The sequence below is a fragment of the Parathielavia appendiculata genome (genome assembly GCF_033297405.1).
Source record: "Parathielavia appendiculata strain CBS 731.68 unplaced genomic scaffold N657scaffold_5, whole genome shotgun sequence".
Classification (NCBI taxonomy): Eukaryota; Fungi; Ascomycota; class Sordariomycetes; order Sordariales; family Chaetomiaceae; genus Parathielavia; species Parathielavia appendiculata.
The window spans coordinates 254,879-269,792 of NW_026944224.1; the positions used below are offsets into that span (position 1 = coordinate 254,879).

At 56.1% G+C, this 14,914-nt stretch overlaps 5 protein-coding genes across 5 annotated transcripts; 3 read left to right on the forward strand and 2 right to left on the reverse strand.

Moving 5' to 3' along the window:
* Positions 1-191: 191 nt before the first annotated feature.
* Positions 192-4,638, reverse strand: N657DRAFT_644348 (uncharacterized protein). The gene is made up of 4 exons (XM_062792744.1): positions 4,413-4,638; positions 3,882-4,346; positions 1,575-3,819; positions 192-1,515 (listed from the first exon to the last, which is right to left on the reverse strand). The coding sequence occupies exons 2-4, from the start codon at positions 4,320-4,322 to the stop codon at positions 383-385; spliced, it is 3,819 nt and encodes a 1,272-aa protein (XP_062647919.1). The 5' UTR covers positions 4,323-4,346; positions 4,413-4,638; the 3' UTR covers positions 192-382.
* An 805-nt stretch (positions 4,639-5,443) lies between these two features.
* On the forward strand, positions 5,444-7,395 carry N657DRAFT_378461 (cysteine proteinase). Its single transcript, XM_062787105.1, has 6 exons — positions 5,444-5,961; positions 6,022-6,116; positions 6,172-6,268; positions 6,331-6,512; positions 6,560-6,783; positions 6,850-7,395. The coding sequence occupies exons 1-6, from the start codon at positions 5,632-5,634 to the stop codon at positions 7,386-7,388; spliced, it is 1,467 nt and encodes a 488-aa protein (XP_062647920.1). The 5' UTR covers positions 5,444-5,631; the 3' UTR covers positions 7,389-7,395.
* A 693-nt stretch (positions 7,396-8,088) lies between these two features.
* Positions 8,089-9,586, forward strand: N657DRAFT_644351 (CDP-diacylglycerol--serine O-phosphatidyltransferase). Its single transcript, XM_062792745.1, has 4 exons — positions 8,089-8,346; positions 8,423-8,518; positions 8,607-8,800; positions 8,902-9,586. The coding sequence occupies exons 1-4, from the start codon at positions 8,268-8,270 to the stop codon at positions 9,268-9,270; spliced, it is 738 nt and encodes a 245-aa protein (XP_062647921.1). The 5' UTR covers positions 8,089-8,267; the 3' UTR covers positions 9,271-9,586.
* Positions 9,502-12,241, reverse strand: N657DRAFT_644353 (threonyl-tRNA synthetase). The gene is made up of 3 exons (XM_062792746.1): positions 10,092-12,241; positions 9,972-10,031; positions 9,502-9,911 (listed from the first exon to the last, which is right to left on the reverse strand). The coding sequence occupies exons 1-3, from the start codon at positions 12,154-12,156 to the stop codon at positions 9,718-9,720; spliced, it is 2,319 nt and encodes a 772-aa protein (XP_062647922.1). The 5' UTR covers positions 12,157-12,241; the 3' UTR covers positions 9,502-9,717.
* A 191-nt stretch (positions 12,242-12,432) lies between these two features.
* On the forward strand, positions 12,433-14,789 carry N657DRAFT_617048 (uncharacterized protein; the record flags this gene model as incomplete). The annotated part of the gene is made up of 4 exons (XM_062790508.1): positions 12,433-13,084; positions 13,201-13,360; positions 13,413-14,539; positions 14,609-14,789. Exons 1-4 carry the CDS (start codon positions 12,669-12,671, stop codon positions 14,787-14,789), a joined length of 1,884 nt encoding a protein of 627 aa, XP_062647923.1. The 5' UTR covers positions 12,433-12,668.
* Positions 14,790-14,914: the final 125 nt, after the last annotated feature.

The window sequence follows — 14,914 nt, forward strand, 5'->3', positions numbered from 1 at the left end:
CGTTCCGTCTCCCAACCGCCAGGACCCAGCAGGATATAATATACGGTAGATTAACGACAAGCTCCTCCTCCTCCAAAGCCAAGACAAATCAGGCGAGGAAACTGAGTCTCGAACTCACCTTCACTGTCAACTTCACCTGGGCTCCTTGTACACTGCATGGTACATTCCGTCCGACTACGGCTGGTTTACAATGAAGCTCTCAATTTCATTACCCATAAACGCCGTGCTATGGCAGCATCACTTTCTCCCTCCCCTTCTATGCACAACCATACAAAATCCTAAAGCTACCACAACCCAAAAGACCAGTTACTAACAACGTACCCAATCTCTTTTGATTCACATTCTCCCCCATCTTTCTCCCACCTGAGGAAGAAGAAAAGAGCTAATACTTGATAACCTTCTGCCCCTTAACCCTCCCCTTCTCCTTCCCGACTCCCTCCGCCCCGGTCTGCGTCGAAAAGGCACAATACTTATCCTTAATGGCCACAACCTCATACGTGCCCTCCTGGTTCGCCCGGACAACCTTGCTGTGCTCGTGGCTCACATCGTGCCTCGTCTCCAGCACCTGGCTCTTCTGGCCTTTCCTCGCATTCGTGCTGCGCGTGTACGTGAACTCGAACGGCGGCGTGCCCCAGAACTCAAAGAGGATTTCTACCTCGCCGCCCTCGTGTATGTCCACCCGCACATTCTTGCCCTTACTGATGCGCACCGCCGGCATCGGGTGGATCGTCTTGGCGATGTGCACCGGCGCGCGGCACTCGCTGGCCTTGTCGGAGAGAGTCGTGATGATGAACTCGCCCGGCGACTCGGCCACGCGCCGGAAGTTGGTCGTGGGCGACTTGGCCTTGCGCTCCACGCCGTCGAACGTGTACCACACCTCAAAAGGCGGCGTGCCCGAGAGCGTGTACGAGATGCGCTCGCCGACGCAGTAGTCGGTGCGCGTCTCGAGCGGGTAGATGGTGGGTGCCTCGAAGAGCTGGACCTGGACTGACGGCCCGCCCGTGAGTTCGCCCATCGAGTGGCAGCCGCTGCCGTCTTTGACGTCGCGGATGCGGATGTGCTGCGTCCCCAGCCGGAGCTGGTGGCGTGGGATGCGGATCTCGTACGAGTGCGTGTTAATGGCTGGCGTGCGGTAGATCTCGGGCACGGCGGCGCTTTGATGCTTGATCTCGATTTCCAGCGCAAAGGGAGGAACGCCCGTCAAGGACACGGGGATGCCGTCCTCGTTGTCCTGCTCCGACTTGCAGTACTTGAACGTCTGACCGGGTTTGACGAAGGAGGCCGCCGGCTTCCTGTTCACCTTCTGCTTCACTACTAGCGGCTTGAAGCTGCGGTCGCTGCTGTACAGATTGTCTTCCAGGGCAGTGAACTTGTACGTATACGAGCCGGCCTTCGCCGTATCGGCCTGAATTGACTCTTTCCCGAGAGACGCGTCGAATTTTCTCTTGCTCAGAGAGCTGGATCCGTGGAGGGGATGATGACGGACCTCGTATTCCGCCGTGTACGGCGGCGTACCTGAACCTGTCAGCCATTGTTCCGCGGCAGGGAACTCGATGTTGTAGAGAGAGACTTACCTTTCAGAGCAACCTCGAAACCTGAAATGTCGCCCTCGCAAACATCCTCCACCATATACCCGCCGTCTGTCTGGCTTACACCATGTGTAAGCGCCACAGACATCTCCGGCCTGGGGAACCAGTCGACCTCGAACGTGGATGCCTTGGAGTCGACAACACCATGGCACTGGCTGTCCCAGACGTCGGTGATGGTGTAGGCGCCTCGTTCCTTGACGTCGATGTAGCCATTGTCATTTCGAACTGTCCTCTCCAAGATTTTCGGCTGATCCGCGGGGCCATCGTCGAGGCGGGTGTAGAAGACCTTCCATGGCCCCTCCCCAGTAAGGCGGACCGGAAGCTTCACGGTTGCACTCTCGACAGCCAGCATCTTCCGCTTGCCCTCAATCTGGCCGAAAGCGGCACGCGGGCTCTGGCGCCTGACGGAGATCTTGAGCTCGTCCTGAAGAAAGTTCCTGCAACCGCGCTTGTCCTGGATGCTCGTCAAGCCCAGCGTGTACTCGCCGCCTTGCGTCAACGGTTTGGTCTTGATCTGGTACGAATTCTCCCGGATGTCGGTGGCCTTGTACTGCTTTCTCTTGCCATCGTGGATAATCTCCCACTCGAGCGTAAAGGGAGCGTCGCCAAGGAGCAGGATATCTGCAGTGACCTCATCACCAAGGCACGAGCTCACCTTGCCAGAGCTGTGCTGGATGAGAGCCGCTGCTGCGGGCTTGACGTCCTGCTCCAGGACGTACTCGGAGCCTGTGAGCTTTTGGCCCTTGTTGTAGATGGCGTCACCAATGTGAGTGAAAATGTACTTGTGATGACCAGCGACGCGCGGCACCAGGTCCATCTGATAGCGAAGGCCAGGGATGTTGACTCTCTCCGACCGCCGCTGGCCGTTGGAAATCACGTCGTAGCGGACAATGAAGGGCGGAGTCCCAATCAGGTCCATGTCGACGCGCAAGCCAATCGAGTTGCCGGCACATGTGTCGGGAATTTCTTCAGAACGCACGGTGACCTTGGGCTCGAGAGGGTTGAGCAGCAGGCAGGACGAGGGCTCCTGGACCTCGCCCTCGCAGGAGCTGGCAGACACCGACTTGAGAGTGTACAGGCCAGGCTCGGAGATCACTGGCCTATCACGGGCGTTCCTCGCATTGTACGTTCCGGTGGTAACAGCATCGCCATGATCTCCGCTCTCGGTGAGAGTATCAATGGGCGAGAAGTGCCAGGTCAGGGTATGTGCTGTAATGTCCGGAGTCTGGCCAGGCATCTTGAAGCGGACGGGCAGCTCCTTGGATTCGCCCTTGGCGACCTTGAGCGGCCTCCTGAGATCGCACCCCTCCAACCGGACCTGGGGGCGCTCCTTGACCACGAAGTTCTGCACGAGATGCTTGGGCTTAGGCTTCCCCTCGGGATCGTCGGCCGACGAGTCGTACCTGACAAGATTCCCGAACCCGTCCTGGACCTCATCTACCGAATATTGCCATTCTCCGCTGGCGTGCATGGATTCGTTGAGACCGACAGGGACTCGCTGCGACCGGGACCAGGAGATATCCTCGTCGTCCAGGCCGACCAGGCTGGTCGAGCGCAAAGCCCCGAGGGGGGAGGTGAAGCCGTCCGGCTGCAGACTTTGGAAGTGGAAGCTGTGATCCTTGCCGTTGATTGTGCGACTGTACTTGATCTTCAGCGGTGGGGTTCCCTCAATCTGGATGGAGACGTCAGAGAGGTCGCCCACACAGCGTCCCGGCGAGGCGGAGGGACCGATCCAGGCCTTCGGGCAAGGGACAACGAAAGTTTGCGGATTCCTCCGTTGAACTTCCAGCTTGTACTCGTCGAGGACTCGTCCGAGCCGGTAAGCACCAGGCTTTTTCACAGGGTATTCAAATTGTACCACGGTCTGCACTCCGTCCTGGCTTTCTCGCTTGGCCTTCCGCTCGATATCCCGGATTTGAGCCCTCGTCAGCTTTATGGACTCCTGCTGGTTCGTCTCGAGATCGGTGCGGATAAGCTCGACCTCAACCGGGATGGTTGCGTTGAAGAAGATGGGCAGCGGCGCCGTCTTACGGTCACCGCCCAAGCAAAAGGGGTGGAGCTCAGGATTAAGGATGGCGGACCCCTCTGGGAGAATATTGATAATTTGCCGGCCCATGATCAGCGAAGAATTGTGTAATATGCTTGAGAGCTTGACGTTGTGCTCTGAAATGGCGAGCTCCCGGTCGTAGAAGACCTTGACGAATCCCAGAATCCATGCCTGCCAGGGAAACTGTTCGAGTGTCAGCAACTATGCGCCTTGACGACCCGAAAAGAGTACCAAGAAGTCCATACCCCGATATTGAACATGAGCACCCAGTCGAAGAGGGCATGGATGAAGAAGGCTCCAACCACGAATGGCTGTGACAGCTCAAGCCATGGTATCCTCAGCTCCGGCAGCCCAAACAGAAACGCGCAGTCTATCGCAATCCATTTCAAGAAAAGCCAAAAGGATTCTGTGTCTTCCTCAACCAGTTGGGCCCAGTCGTAGAACTTCCATGCTAAGAGGGCGACATAGAAGCCGAAGGCGTAGAGACGCTGTGTCGGGGCGTCCAGGATGCGTAGCGGGATGACAGGTGCGGAGCTCAATGCTGCTGATGCCCCTTGCTGAGGAGCTACTGGCAGAGGGCTGCTTGTCTTGGTCGTGGAGGAGGGAGCTGGGCCCCTCGCGGGACCTCGTCTCGATGAAGGGACCGGCGTCTGCGGGAAGGCGCCGATAGCAGATGCGTCGCCCATGGCATGCCGAGTTTGGGAAGCTTCCTATAGTTGTCGTCAATGTCTGGGAGCTATCGGGTTTTGCAATAGCAAGGGGATTGTGCTACTTGCTTTATCGTTCGAGTCGCGAGGGAACTTTTCGAGTGGGCTCTACCTCTCTGAACCGCACAGAAGAGAACCAAGCACCGGACGAGGAGGCCGGTTCAATGAAATGAAGCGGCGACCGAGTATATTATTGTGTTGTGGCGTCGTTGATGGTGGCTGGCGTTGAGGTGCAGCCTAGTCGCATTTTGCTGCAGCTCCAAACCAAAAATCACGGTTTCTTTCTTGACTTTCCATGTCAAGACGCGCTCTGGTTTCGGTGCCGCGCTGTGGTTTGTCGGCAGCAACGAGCCCGTTGACGCAACACACAGCAACGTGATTGGCTACCTCCTCCAATTTGCCCCACTCTGTAGTTTAACACCAGCTGGAGCTTTCCCGACCAGGACCAGTCTCGCCAGTCTGAAACTGGAGTCGGGTGATATCAACATGGATGCATTTCGTTACCTTACTGTGTTCCAGGTGCACAACATCCCAAGAGTGGAATGCTGTTGACTCATAATGCTCCCGAGGCCCTAATACAAGAAGGCAGCAGCCGTTACGTGAGCTACATCGAGACGTCCTGGGCCAACTACCACCTCACTTCACTGGACTTGAGCAGGGTTCGCGGTATCCCGGGCCATTGCTTCCGTTTTCATGAGCTCTCACATCACAACACCAAGATCCATTTAACAACCATCCAGAAGCACCTTATCAATGTCTCAATAGCAGAAGATCCCAGAGATACCAGCTGTACTCTTCTGTGCTCTTTTGGGTCAAGACAGATGCATGGATAGGCTCAAGCCAGATGCTCGATCTCTCCCGTCACAGCTAACCCCAATGCCACGTTGATGAGTGAGTGAATATTTGATCTGGCAATCATCTCTTTCCCGCCACGTACGACCGGCGAGGGTTAACTGCAGGCAGTAGCAGGATAAACTGTTGACCTGTCAGTTCCGCTTTTGACAAGGGCGCCTGGTATTCACAGATCCGAGATAAACAGATCTGAGATAATCATCTGAACAAACGCGCGAGAAGAACTTCATTTCCGCGTCTGACGGCACCTTTACCTTTCACACTTGCCGTCATTCAAAGATGGGTAGTGTGGGAGAGCGCTGAGCACCAGATCAAGGAGTGTTCTTCCAGCCAACTCGAACGCCAATCCATATCCCTTCCTTTTTCATCACCATTTCACTACCTCCCGGACCGCGAGATCCATTCCTTGGTGCGCATCTCTTCCATTCAGCGCGGAATGGCCGAAGACCAGAACGCAATAACTCCAACTGAGGAGACTGGGGATGTGGCTCTCACAAACGGCGAGAATGGTTCTCCTACTGGGCTTCGTCGCTCCGGCCGCGTCCGCAATTTGAAGCGCCCCTCAGATCCCAGCGAAGACGCCGATTATACAGATGGACCGTCGACCAACTCGCCTGCTCCGCGCAGCTCCCGACGGGAGTCAAAGCGAAGGGCAAGCCCGGAGGCCTTTGAAGTGCCCGAGAACTTACTGGAGGCATCCTTAGGGCCGTGGAAGGAGAACGAGCAGTCGGAGTGGGCCAGTTGGGTCGAGTTGGAATCTGACCCGGTTAGTTCTGCCTTCTCTTCCCAGTCTCCGACCAATGAGTTTTACTAATAACACACCTAGGCCTTCTTCACAGCTATTCTGGGTCTACTTGGCGTCATGGGAGCGAGGATAGAAGAAGTGCTCTCGGTCGATGAGGACTCCCTGGCCGCTCTGCCGTACGTCTTGTCACCGACTTTTCCCTTCGGCGACCGTTTTACTGACCCATTGCAGGCCTCCGGTCTACGGCCTGGTATTCCTATTCGAATATGCCGGGGCACTGAGCGTGGACGCCGAATCAGGAAATCAAGAGGTGTGGTTCGCAAACCAGGTAAGTCCATCCTAAGCTGCAAGAGCAGAGAAATCGGCATTGGCAGCTCATGACGGCCGTAGACCACTAGCAATGCGTGTGCCACTATTGCCTTGCTCAACATCATCATGAACGCTGAGGGGCTCGCCCTCGGCGAGAAGCTTCGCAAGTTCGAAGAAGAAACCAGGGACCTGTCTCCTCCGCTAAGGGGACACATGATCGACCACAGCACCTGGATACGGGTGGCTCACAACTCGTTCTCTCGGTATGCAGCCCGAACCAACGCAGATGTTGTTCACTAACATTCCATAGCCGATTGGACCACTTGAATGCAGCTCTCGCTCTGCAGAATGAAGTAGACAGCAAGAAGAAGCGAGTCAAAGCGGCTGGAAGGCAGAGCAAGAAAAAGCCCAAGCGGCAGACCAGCACGACGGAAAGATCAGGCGGTAGTTCCGCATATCATTTCATCGCCTATGTTCCCGTCAACCGCAAGGTGTGGCAACTGGACGGACTTAAGTCGGCACCCGTTTGTATCGGTAAGAAAACCTGACCGCCCTCCGACACCCAACCTCCTTCTTTTCACGTGTCTAACTCTAGTCTAGGCGAATTTGAAGGTGACCAACACTGGACCTCTGTGGTGCAACCCGTGTTGCAGCAGAAAATGCAGCGCCACCAGACCTCCTTCAGCCTCCTGGCTTTATGCGGCGATAATCTCACCGACGTGCGGAAAGAGCGCGCCGCCAACATCCGCCGCCTGGCCGAGCTCGAGGCAAAGTTCGGCGGCGACGATTCCAACTGGCAGCCCAAGGCCGACCCAGACATCATCTGCAGCGCCATCGATAGCCGACTCGAGACATACCTGCTCAACGCGCAAGACATCGAGGCGGTTCCGGAAAGCGAGGTCATACTGCCCGAGGCAACCGAGTCCGCCGCCGACGAGCGGGAGGAACTCGGCGAGGAGCATAAGCGCCTCCGTGCCCAGTACGAGGACGTGATCAGGATGGCCGGCCAGGAGACATCTGCCGTTCTCGGTCGCACCAAGGACTACACGCCTGCGATTCATGAGTGGGTCAAGAAGCTGGCAGACCACAGCGCATTGAAGAGGCTGCATGAGGAGGTGCAGCTCCAGAACGCCCATTGAGGGGTAAAGCAACTCAAACAAGGCATGGATTCAGGGTTCTGGCTGGAAAGGTATCTGGAAACAGTGAGAAAGAGATGGTATGGAATGCAGAGAGTCTCAAACGGTTGGTGTTGGCTGATGAGTGCGATGAGGAGATAGATCCGGAGCCGATGGCAGTTGCCCTTGGAAATGGCGTCGATTGTTTTGCTTGAGCGTGTGGCCGATGTAGAAACCATTCCATTACAGGCAGATGATTAGCCAATGCGAGTAGTCTGTGGTAGTCCCAGAAGCTTGCAAAATTTCAAATCCCTATGACCTCCGCGATCGTTGTGAGCTGTTTCCGTCATGACGGTGAGCTGTACCACGCTGACTTATTCCCTGGCCTACAAGTTTCTTATTACGGATCCGTAATATTGTCAGAAAGAATGGGTGATGGAGCGATCACAAGGTCAGGTCCACAGACGGCTGAGCTCCTGAGAATCAAAACCAACAGCACGCCTTGCACCCACAAAGCGAAGGTCAAGCGAACCTTGTTTTCTCATGACGTAATTATCAAATCGAGTCCTGCGGTTCTGGGCCCTACTTGACAGTGCAACATGACGGCATTTGGTACCCCTGTTACCGGCAGCTCTCCCCAGACAACCAGGGTTCAGCAAGTCTCCACTCGCCGGCAGTGCCAGCAAACGCAACCAACACCAAGTGATCACGGCGACACAAGACACCGACGACGTCAACGGTTCCGCATATCTGCCGTTCAACATCTCCTCAAGAGGTTCTCCAACCTATTGTGCCTTTCTTCATTTTCCCACCGCCCTCTCTTCCATTCTCCGCATTCCCACGAACGAGCCTGACAAGCAAAACCTGCGAATTACCGCCAGCGATCAAGAAACGGACGACGGCATGTCCAAGAGACTCACCTATGCTGCGGTCGCCGCAAATGGCGCCGCCTCAAAAGAAGGCAGCGAAGTCAATCCGCCTTGTATGTCTGCTCCGTTGGAGTTGGGAAAGCGAGAGCAACAAAACGAAGACTGCCCTGGCTAACCCCCCTTCCGCAGCAATAGACAAGCAGAAGCTCCTGCTTTCCAGCGACAGCGGGCACTTCTCGCTCATCCGCGCGCTGCACCTGGCAGACCTAATTACCGAGCTGAACGGTGAGTGAACAAGGCACAGCTCTCCCCTTCGAACCACCAAGCCATTTCATCTAGAGGGAGCTCAGCCGAACTGACTTCACTTCCACAGGCCTCTGCGGCATTCTGTCTCTCTTTTCCTCGATGCGCTACTGCCTCGGTGACCCGACACAGCATGGCAACCTCTGGGCGGCGCTCGTCTTTCTCCCTCTAGGCTTCTTCTTCGACGCCCTGGACGGCACGGTGGCGCGCTGGAGGAAAAAGAGCAGCTTGATGGGCCAGGAGCTGGATTCGCTCGCCGATCTAGTAAATATTCCCCCAGAACTGCCCTCCCGCTTCTCTTCCCCCATCCCAATTCATGCATCTTCCCATCAAAACAGCCCCATACTAACCCTCTTACTCCAAAGATCTCTTTCGGCGTCTCCCCCGCCGCCCTCGCCTTCGCAATCGGCATCCGCTCCCCCCTCGACCACCTCGCGCTCGCCTTCTTCGTGCTCTGCGGCCTGACCCGCCTGGCGCGCTTCAACGTGACGACGCAAAACATCCCCAAGGACAGCACGGGCAAGGCGCGCTACTTCGAGGGCACGCCCATCCCCACCACGCTCGCGCTCGACGCTGTCATGGGCTGGTGGATCTCGCAGGGCTGGATCCATGAGGGCCTGCCCGGTGGCGTGTGGTTTGCGGGCAGCGCGTTGGAGTGCCACCCCGTTGTGGTCATGTTCTTTGTGCATGGATGTTTGATGACGAGCAGGACGATTCAGATTCCCAAGCCCTGAGTTTGAGTCACGGGTCTGGGGGGTTTATTCAGGGTAGGGGGATCTTGCTGGGAGTAGATTTGTCTATGTGTCTTGAAAGTCTTGACATAGGGCGATTGGGGTTGGGATTACGGATGGGAGATGGAAGGGTACAGCGTTGGGAACGAGCGAGCAGATATACATGCATACACACGCTATGAATTTCCACAGCGAAATACGATGGGGCTCAAACGGAGAGTGGAGTTTCCTGGGTTTACATTAGCATTGGTTTGGTGTACTCTACTTTGCATATCGCAGCCACAGTCTCGTCTCGCATTACATCCGTCTGATTCAAGTTCCTTTAACATCATGTTGAGCTCAGTGGCAGCTAGATCGTCCCTGGTCGTTAGGTTCCTCGCAGGAAATCCCCATGCTCCATGCTTCATCCATGAAAAGCTCTACACTATTTTGCGCCGCATATATCTACATCTACGCCTTCTCCTCCTTCTTGTGAGGGAAGGGGTTATACATCCCCCTGTCAGCCTTGAGCTTCCGCAGCTTCTCGACCGCCTCATCCAAGTCATAGGGGACATCTCTCGCCTGAGTTGAGGTGTCGTCGCGATAGCGGATGTTGACCTTGTGGTTGCGCATCTCATCGTCGCCGACCACGAAGACGAAGTTGTCTGTCTCGGTTAGCATATCCTACCTGCGCCACAAGGTAGTTTGGGGTTGTTGTTACTCACATTGAGCCAGCTGAGCGTTGCGGATCTTCTTTTGGAGCGTGTTGCCGGAGCTGTCCACATCTAGAGGCACTCAATTAGCACACCCCCAAGCCAGACGGAAGCGAGAACGATGATACATACCAACATGGAAGCGCTCCTTCTTCAGAAGTGCAGCCACCTCCTTGGCATAGCCCAAAAAGCCCATGCCGACCGGAATGACCATGATCTGCCGCGGCGACATCCAGAAGGGCCACTTGCCCGCGAAGTGCTCAGCCAGAATGGCAGTGAAGCGCTCGATACTGCCAGCCATGGCACGGTGGATCATGACGGGTCGTGCGCAGCCAGGGGACAGCGGCTTCTTAATCAGCAGAGGCTTCTTCTTCTCCTTGACCTCCTTCTTCTCGTCCACCGCAGCGTCAGGCGCCGGAGCCGGAGCGGGGGCGGGCTCTGCGGCGTCGGTCTTGTCCTTGTGTGCGCCCTCGGCAGTCTGGTACTCGAGAGAAAAGTTGATGGGTTGTTGGAAGTCGAGCTGAATGGTGGCGCATTGCCAGGATCTGTTAAGGCAGTCCAGAACAGCAATATCGATCTTCGGCCCGTAGAAGGCACCATCGCCGGGGTTGAGCTCCCAGGAGGCGCCGGCATTGGCAGCGGCAAACTCGTCAAGGGCTTCCTTAAGGCGAGCCTCGGCACGATTCCATATCTCGATCTCGCCCATGTACTTATCCGGGCGGGTGGACAATTTGAGCTTGAAGGTAAGACCCAGCATGCCGTAGAAGGAACTCATAAAGTCGAACAGATCTGCGACTTCCTCCTTGATTTGGTCCTCGCGGCAGAAAATATGGGCATCGTCTTGCTGGAACCTTCTGACTCTGGTCAAGCCACTCAGTGCGCCGCTGGCCTCGTTCCGGTGCAGCACACCAAAATCGGCAAGACGCAGGGGCAACTCCTTGTGACTCCGCTCCCTGTGGCGAAACATCATTGCATGGGCTGGGCAGTTCATGGGCTTGAGGCCAAACTGCTCCTTGTCCACATCAAGCAGAAACATGTCTTCCTTGTAGTGGGCCAAGTGGCCGGACTGCTCCCATAGGCTGACGTTGAACATGTTGGGAGTCATAACCTCGTCGTAACCACGATTCCAGTACTCCTCACGGATATACTCCATGATGGCGTTGTGGATTCGCATACCATGGGGCAACCACATGGCAGAGCCTGGCGAGCACTCCTCAAAGTAGAAAAGCTCCTGCTGCTTTCCGATCAAGCGGTGATCACGCTTGGCAGCCTCCTCGAGGAACTTCTTGTGAGCGGCCATCTGCTTCTTGTCGGGGAAGGACACGCCGTAAATGCGCTGGAGCGAGTCGTTGTTGGCATCGCCAAGAAAATATGAGGCCGAGTTCTTCATGATGGCGAAGGCCTCGATCCTGCTGGTATCGGGCACATGGGGTCCACGGCAGAGATCGATCAGCGGGCCGTTCCTGTATACGGTGGTTCTCGTACCGTCCGGGATTTTGTCCTTGATGATGTGAACCTTGTAGGGGTTATACGCAAACATCTTGAGCAAGTCTTCTTTGCTCATTTCCAATCGCTGGAAAGGCTGTTTTTCCTTCACGATCTTGGACACAATGGTCTCGAGAGGGGCCCAGTCGTGGGCATGCACAGCCGCACCCCCCGGCAGAGCCATCTCGTAGTAGAACCCGTTGTCCACCGGAGGACCAATGCACAGCGAACAGCCAAATCTCCGTTCGCAGGCTTCGCCGAGAATGTGAGCGCTCGAGTGCCAAAAGACGAATTTGCCCTGGTCGTCGTTGAAGTCGAGCAGCTCCAGCTTGCAGCTCTTCTCAAGGGGGCGGTCGAGATCCCACAGGTGCTCCCCATCGATTCTTGCGACAACAGTGCGCTTGTACAGGCTGTTGGAGATGCCCTTTGCGATCTCGGCGGGGGTAGTCTCGTAGGCTTTGCCGGGCTTGATGGTGCCGTCGGGCATTGTGATGGTAATCTCCTCGCGCGGCTTCTTCGCGAGCTCCTCCTGCTGCTCTCTGTATAGACGGTCGAAGAGCTCGAGACGCTCCTGGATGAAGGCCGGGGGCGGGTCCATCTCGAGGGGACCCGCGTCGGTGTCGGCAGCTGGCGCGGTCTTCTTCTCTTTCTTGGGCTTCTTCTCGCCGCCGCCAATGGCGGCTTTCTGCAGAGCCTCAGTGACCTTCTCCATGGTGGCTTGATTGCGAGACTCGGAGCGTGGAAATTGGCGGCAAATGGCGAAGGTGCAGGATTTGCGGCCCCTGAGACTCGTTGAGTCACTTCAGACGGGACGGTATGACAACTAGAGGGTTTCTGTCAAACCCGCCGAGCAACGGTAAATTGATGTGGGACGATGCACAACCCCGCGATCGATAAGGGGACACAGCATGGATTAATGTGGTGTGTGCCGGCCTCGAATTCGGCTAGAAGCTCCAGTCGCCTGGGCCTTATCGGCCATTTCGTATTATTACCGTATTGGAACCAGCAGCGAATACTTACAGTTCCAGAACGGTTGCAATGATGCCAATGGATGAATTTGATCGGCTCATTCCATCCCGCGCCAGCTTTCCCTCCTCGTCGGCCCGTCCGGACAGCATCCCGTTCCCATTACAAGTACTCAGCGGCGTCAGCTCCTCAGCGTCGCCTTCATCATAAACGCCAAGAGCAGCTGTGGAGAGCCTGACCCGATTGCCGATTACTGCGATGCGTTCATCGCTTGAAGACACTCCCGACGAGATCGTCCGCCAGATCCTACTCTATCTGCCGCCCGAAGACACGCTTGAGAGTTTCCAGCTTCTCTCACGCCGATATCACCACCTCGCAAACGAGGCTCTGCTATGGCGATGGCACTGCCAGACGTCGTTTCGATGGTGGAACCCTGAACACAAGCTCCAGGAGAAGCTTGAGGCGCTCGCATCCTCGGTGGACTGGAGAGGGCTATGGATTACGAGGAAGAGGAGGAATATCAAGGCTGCGCGGCTGTTGGACGGGGTAATATTTTCCAAAGTTGGCCAGCTGAAGAAGCTCAAGGGGATCTGCGAGCTGGGATATGACGTGAAGGACTATCTTTTGGAGCAATGTCATGTCGACGAGTCTGCAGAAGATGTCTTGGCGAGGAGGTACGGCATGTCGTCATCGTTCCTTCGGCTTATACTCGTCGACTTGGAGTTTGGAGTTGGCCATCTCATTGCAGCGATGTGCTCTCTATAGTATTTGTTGCTAAGATCGCTTTCAGGTACTATGCGAATTCGGCCTTGGACAGCATACACAGGGGCGTGGCGGTGGAGTTGTGGTCTCGATACCAGGGCCGGGCATTGAGCTCTGAGGGTCTTGACACGGCGCTCGCAGCCTTCGATATGTTTGTGTTGCATGACCAAGAGCAGGACCTCGACTATGTACGACTCGGGTGTGGAACTATCACGCAGACTCAGGGCTAACCTTGTCTAGGTAGTGCGCACACTCGACGCACTTGCCGAGCGATTCAGGGCAGAACACCCGACGTTCGGCGACCTATCTACTCGTCAAAAGGCCTTGTCACTGGTCCGCTGGTTGAGAGCGAACCATCTCACCGGCATGGACCACCCTGAGATAAACTACCGTAATTTGAGGAACTGCTTTATCGGGCATGCGCTCTCCGACGAAAGCCACCCTTCTCTTCCCATCATCTCCAGCGCCATTTTCACTTGCATTGCGGAACGGCTGGGTATGACGGCGTTTTGTCTCGCTTTCCCAAGCCATGTCCATGCCGCGGTGTATGCTCCGCCCGGGGAGGATTTGGATGGCGACGAGACGGAGGAGATGAATGGTGACAAGAAGCGCATGTGCCTTGATCCATACGGATCCGACGACGAAGTCACCCTCAGCGATTTGCGATCAAGGCTGGTGGAGTTCGGCTGGACACAAGGAGCAGAGGCGTTCCTCACACCCTCCCCCGTGCCCATTATTGTTCAGAGGACGGCGCAAAATATCAGGGCAACATACGACACGGTCCGCAACCTCACAGACAACGACGTTTTAGGGGCAGAGATGCGGCGCTTGCGGAGCGGCCACCCGGGCATGAACATGGACGCCGCCCTGTACGCCTCCATGTGGGCCGAGCTGCTGATGAAGCAAACCTCCAGCTTCCACTGGGACTCGAACTTGTCTGCCTTACTTCAAAAGTTTGCCCTCTCTTGGAGCGAAGATGTGTGGCTGGTTCGGAAGTACCTCGTTCCGCTCTACGACAGTTTCATAGCATCACGACCAAACCATCATCTACGGAATCCCTGGCAGAACGTGCACGAGATCCTCGGCATGCTCGAGGACTCCATAGACAACAGGGTACCGGAAGTCAACCGGCGGTACACCCAGGACATAGCCGCGCGAGTCCATTACAAAATTGGCCAAGTGTTCCGGCACCGGCGGTATGGATACATCGGCGTCATTAATGGCTGGGCGGCCATGGGCAGCTCCAGTCTGCCGATGCCGCACTATCTGGATGCTGCCGAGGCCGAGGAGGAGGGCGACGTGTTCGATCCGACCGAATCGGTGCGCGCAAGTACCATGGGGCCGCAGAGGACGTATTATACATGCCTGTGGGTGACTTGACTCCTTGTCCTCCCCGCATATGCTGCAAGGACGGCTTTGTGCTGACCATACATGAGCTCCTCTAGGAAGTCGACGATTGACCGGCTACGGGTAGCCCAGGAGAACGTGGTCATCGTCACTGACCCCAGCCTCATCCCTGAGGATCTCTTTTATGTGGCGGGCAAATTCTTTAAGCGCTTCGACGCCGAGACATGCACATTCGTGTCGAACATAAGGGAGTATTATCCCGATGACTGATAGGGGCTGGAAACCAGCTGTGTTGTAGGGGGCCTGGGTTATATGACAATACGATGAGCTTGTTACCGTTCACCATGGCCGGCTGGAGTTACTGTTGTGTTACCTACCTGCATTCCCGTCAATGC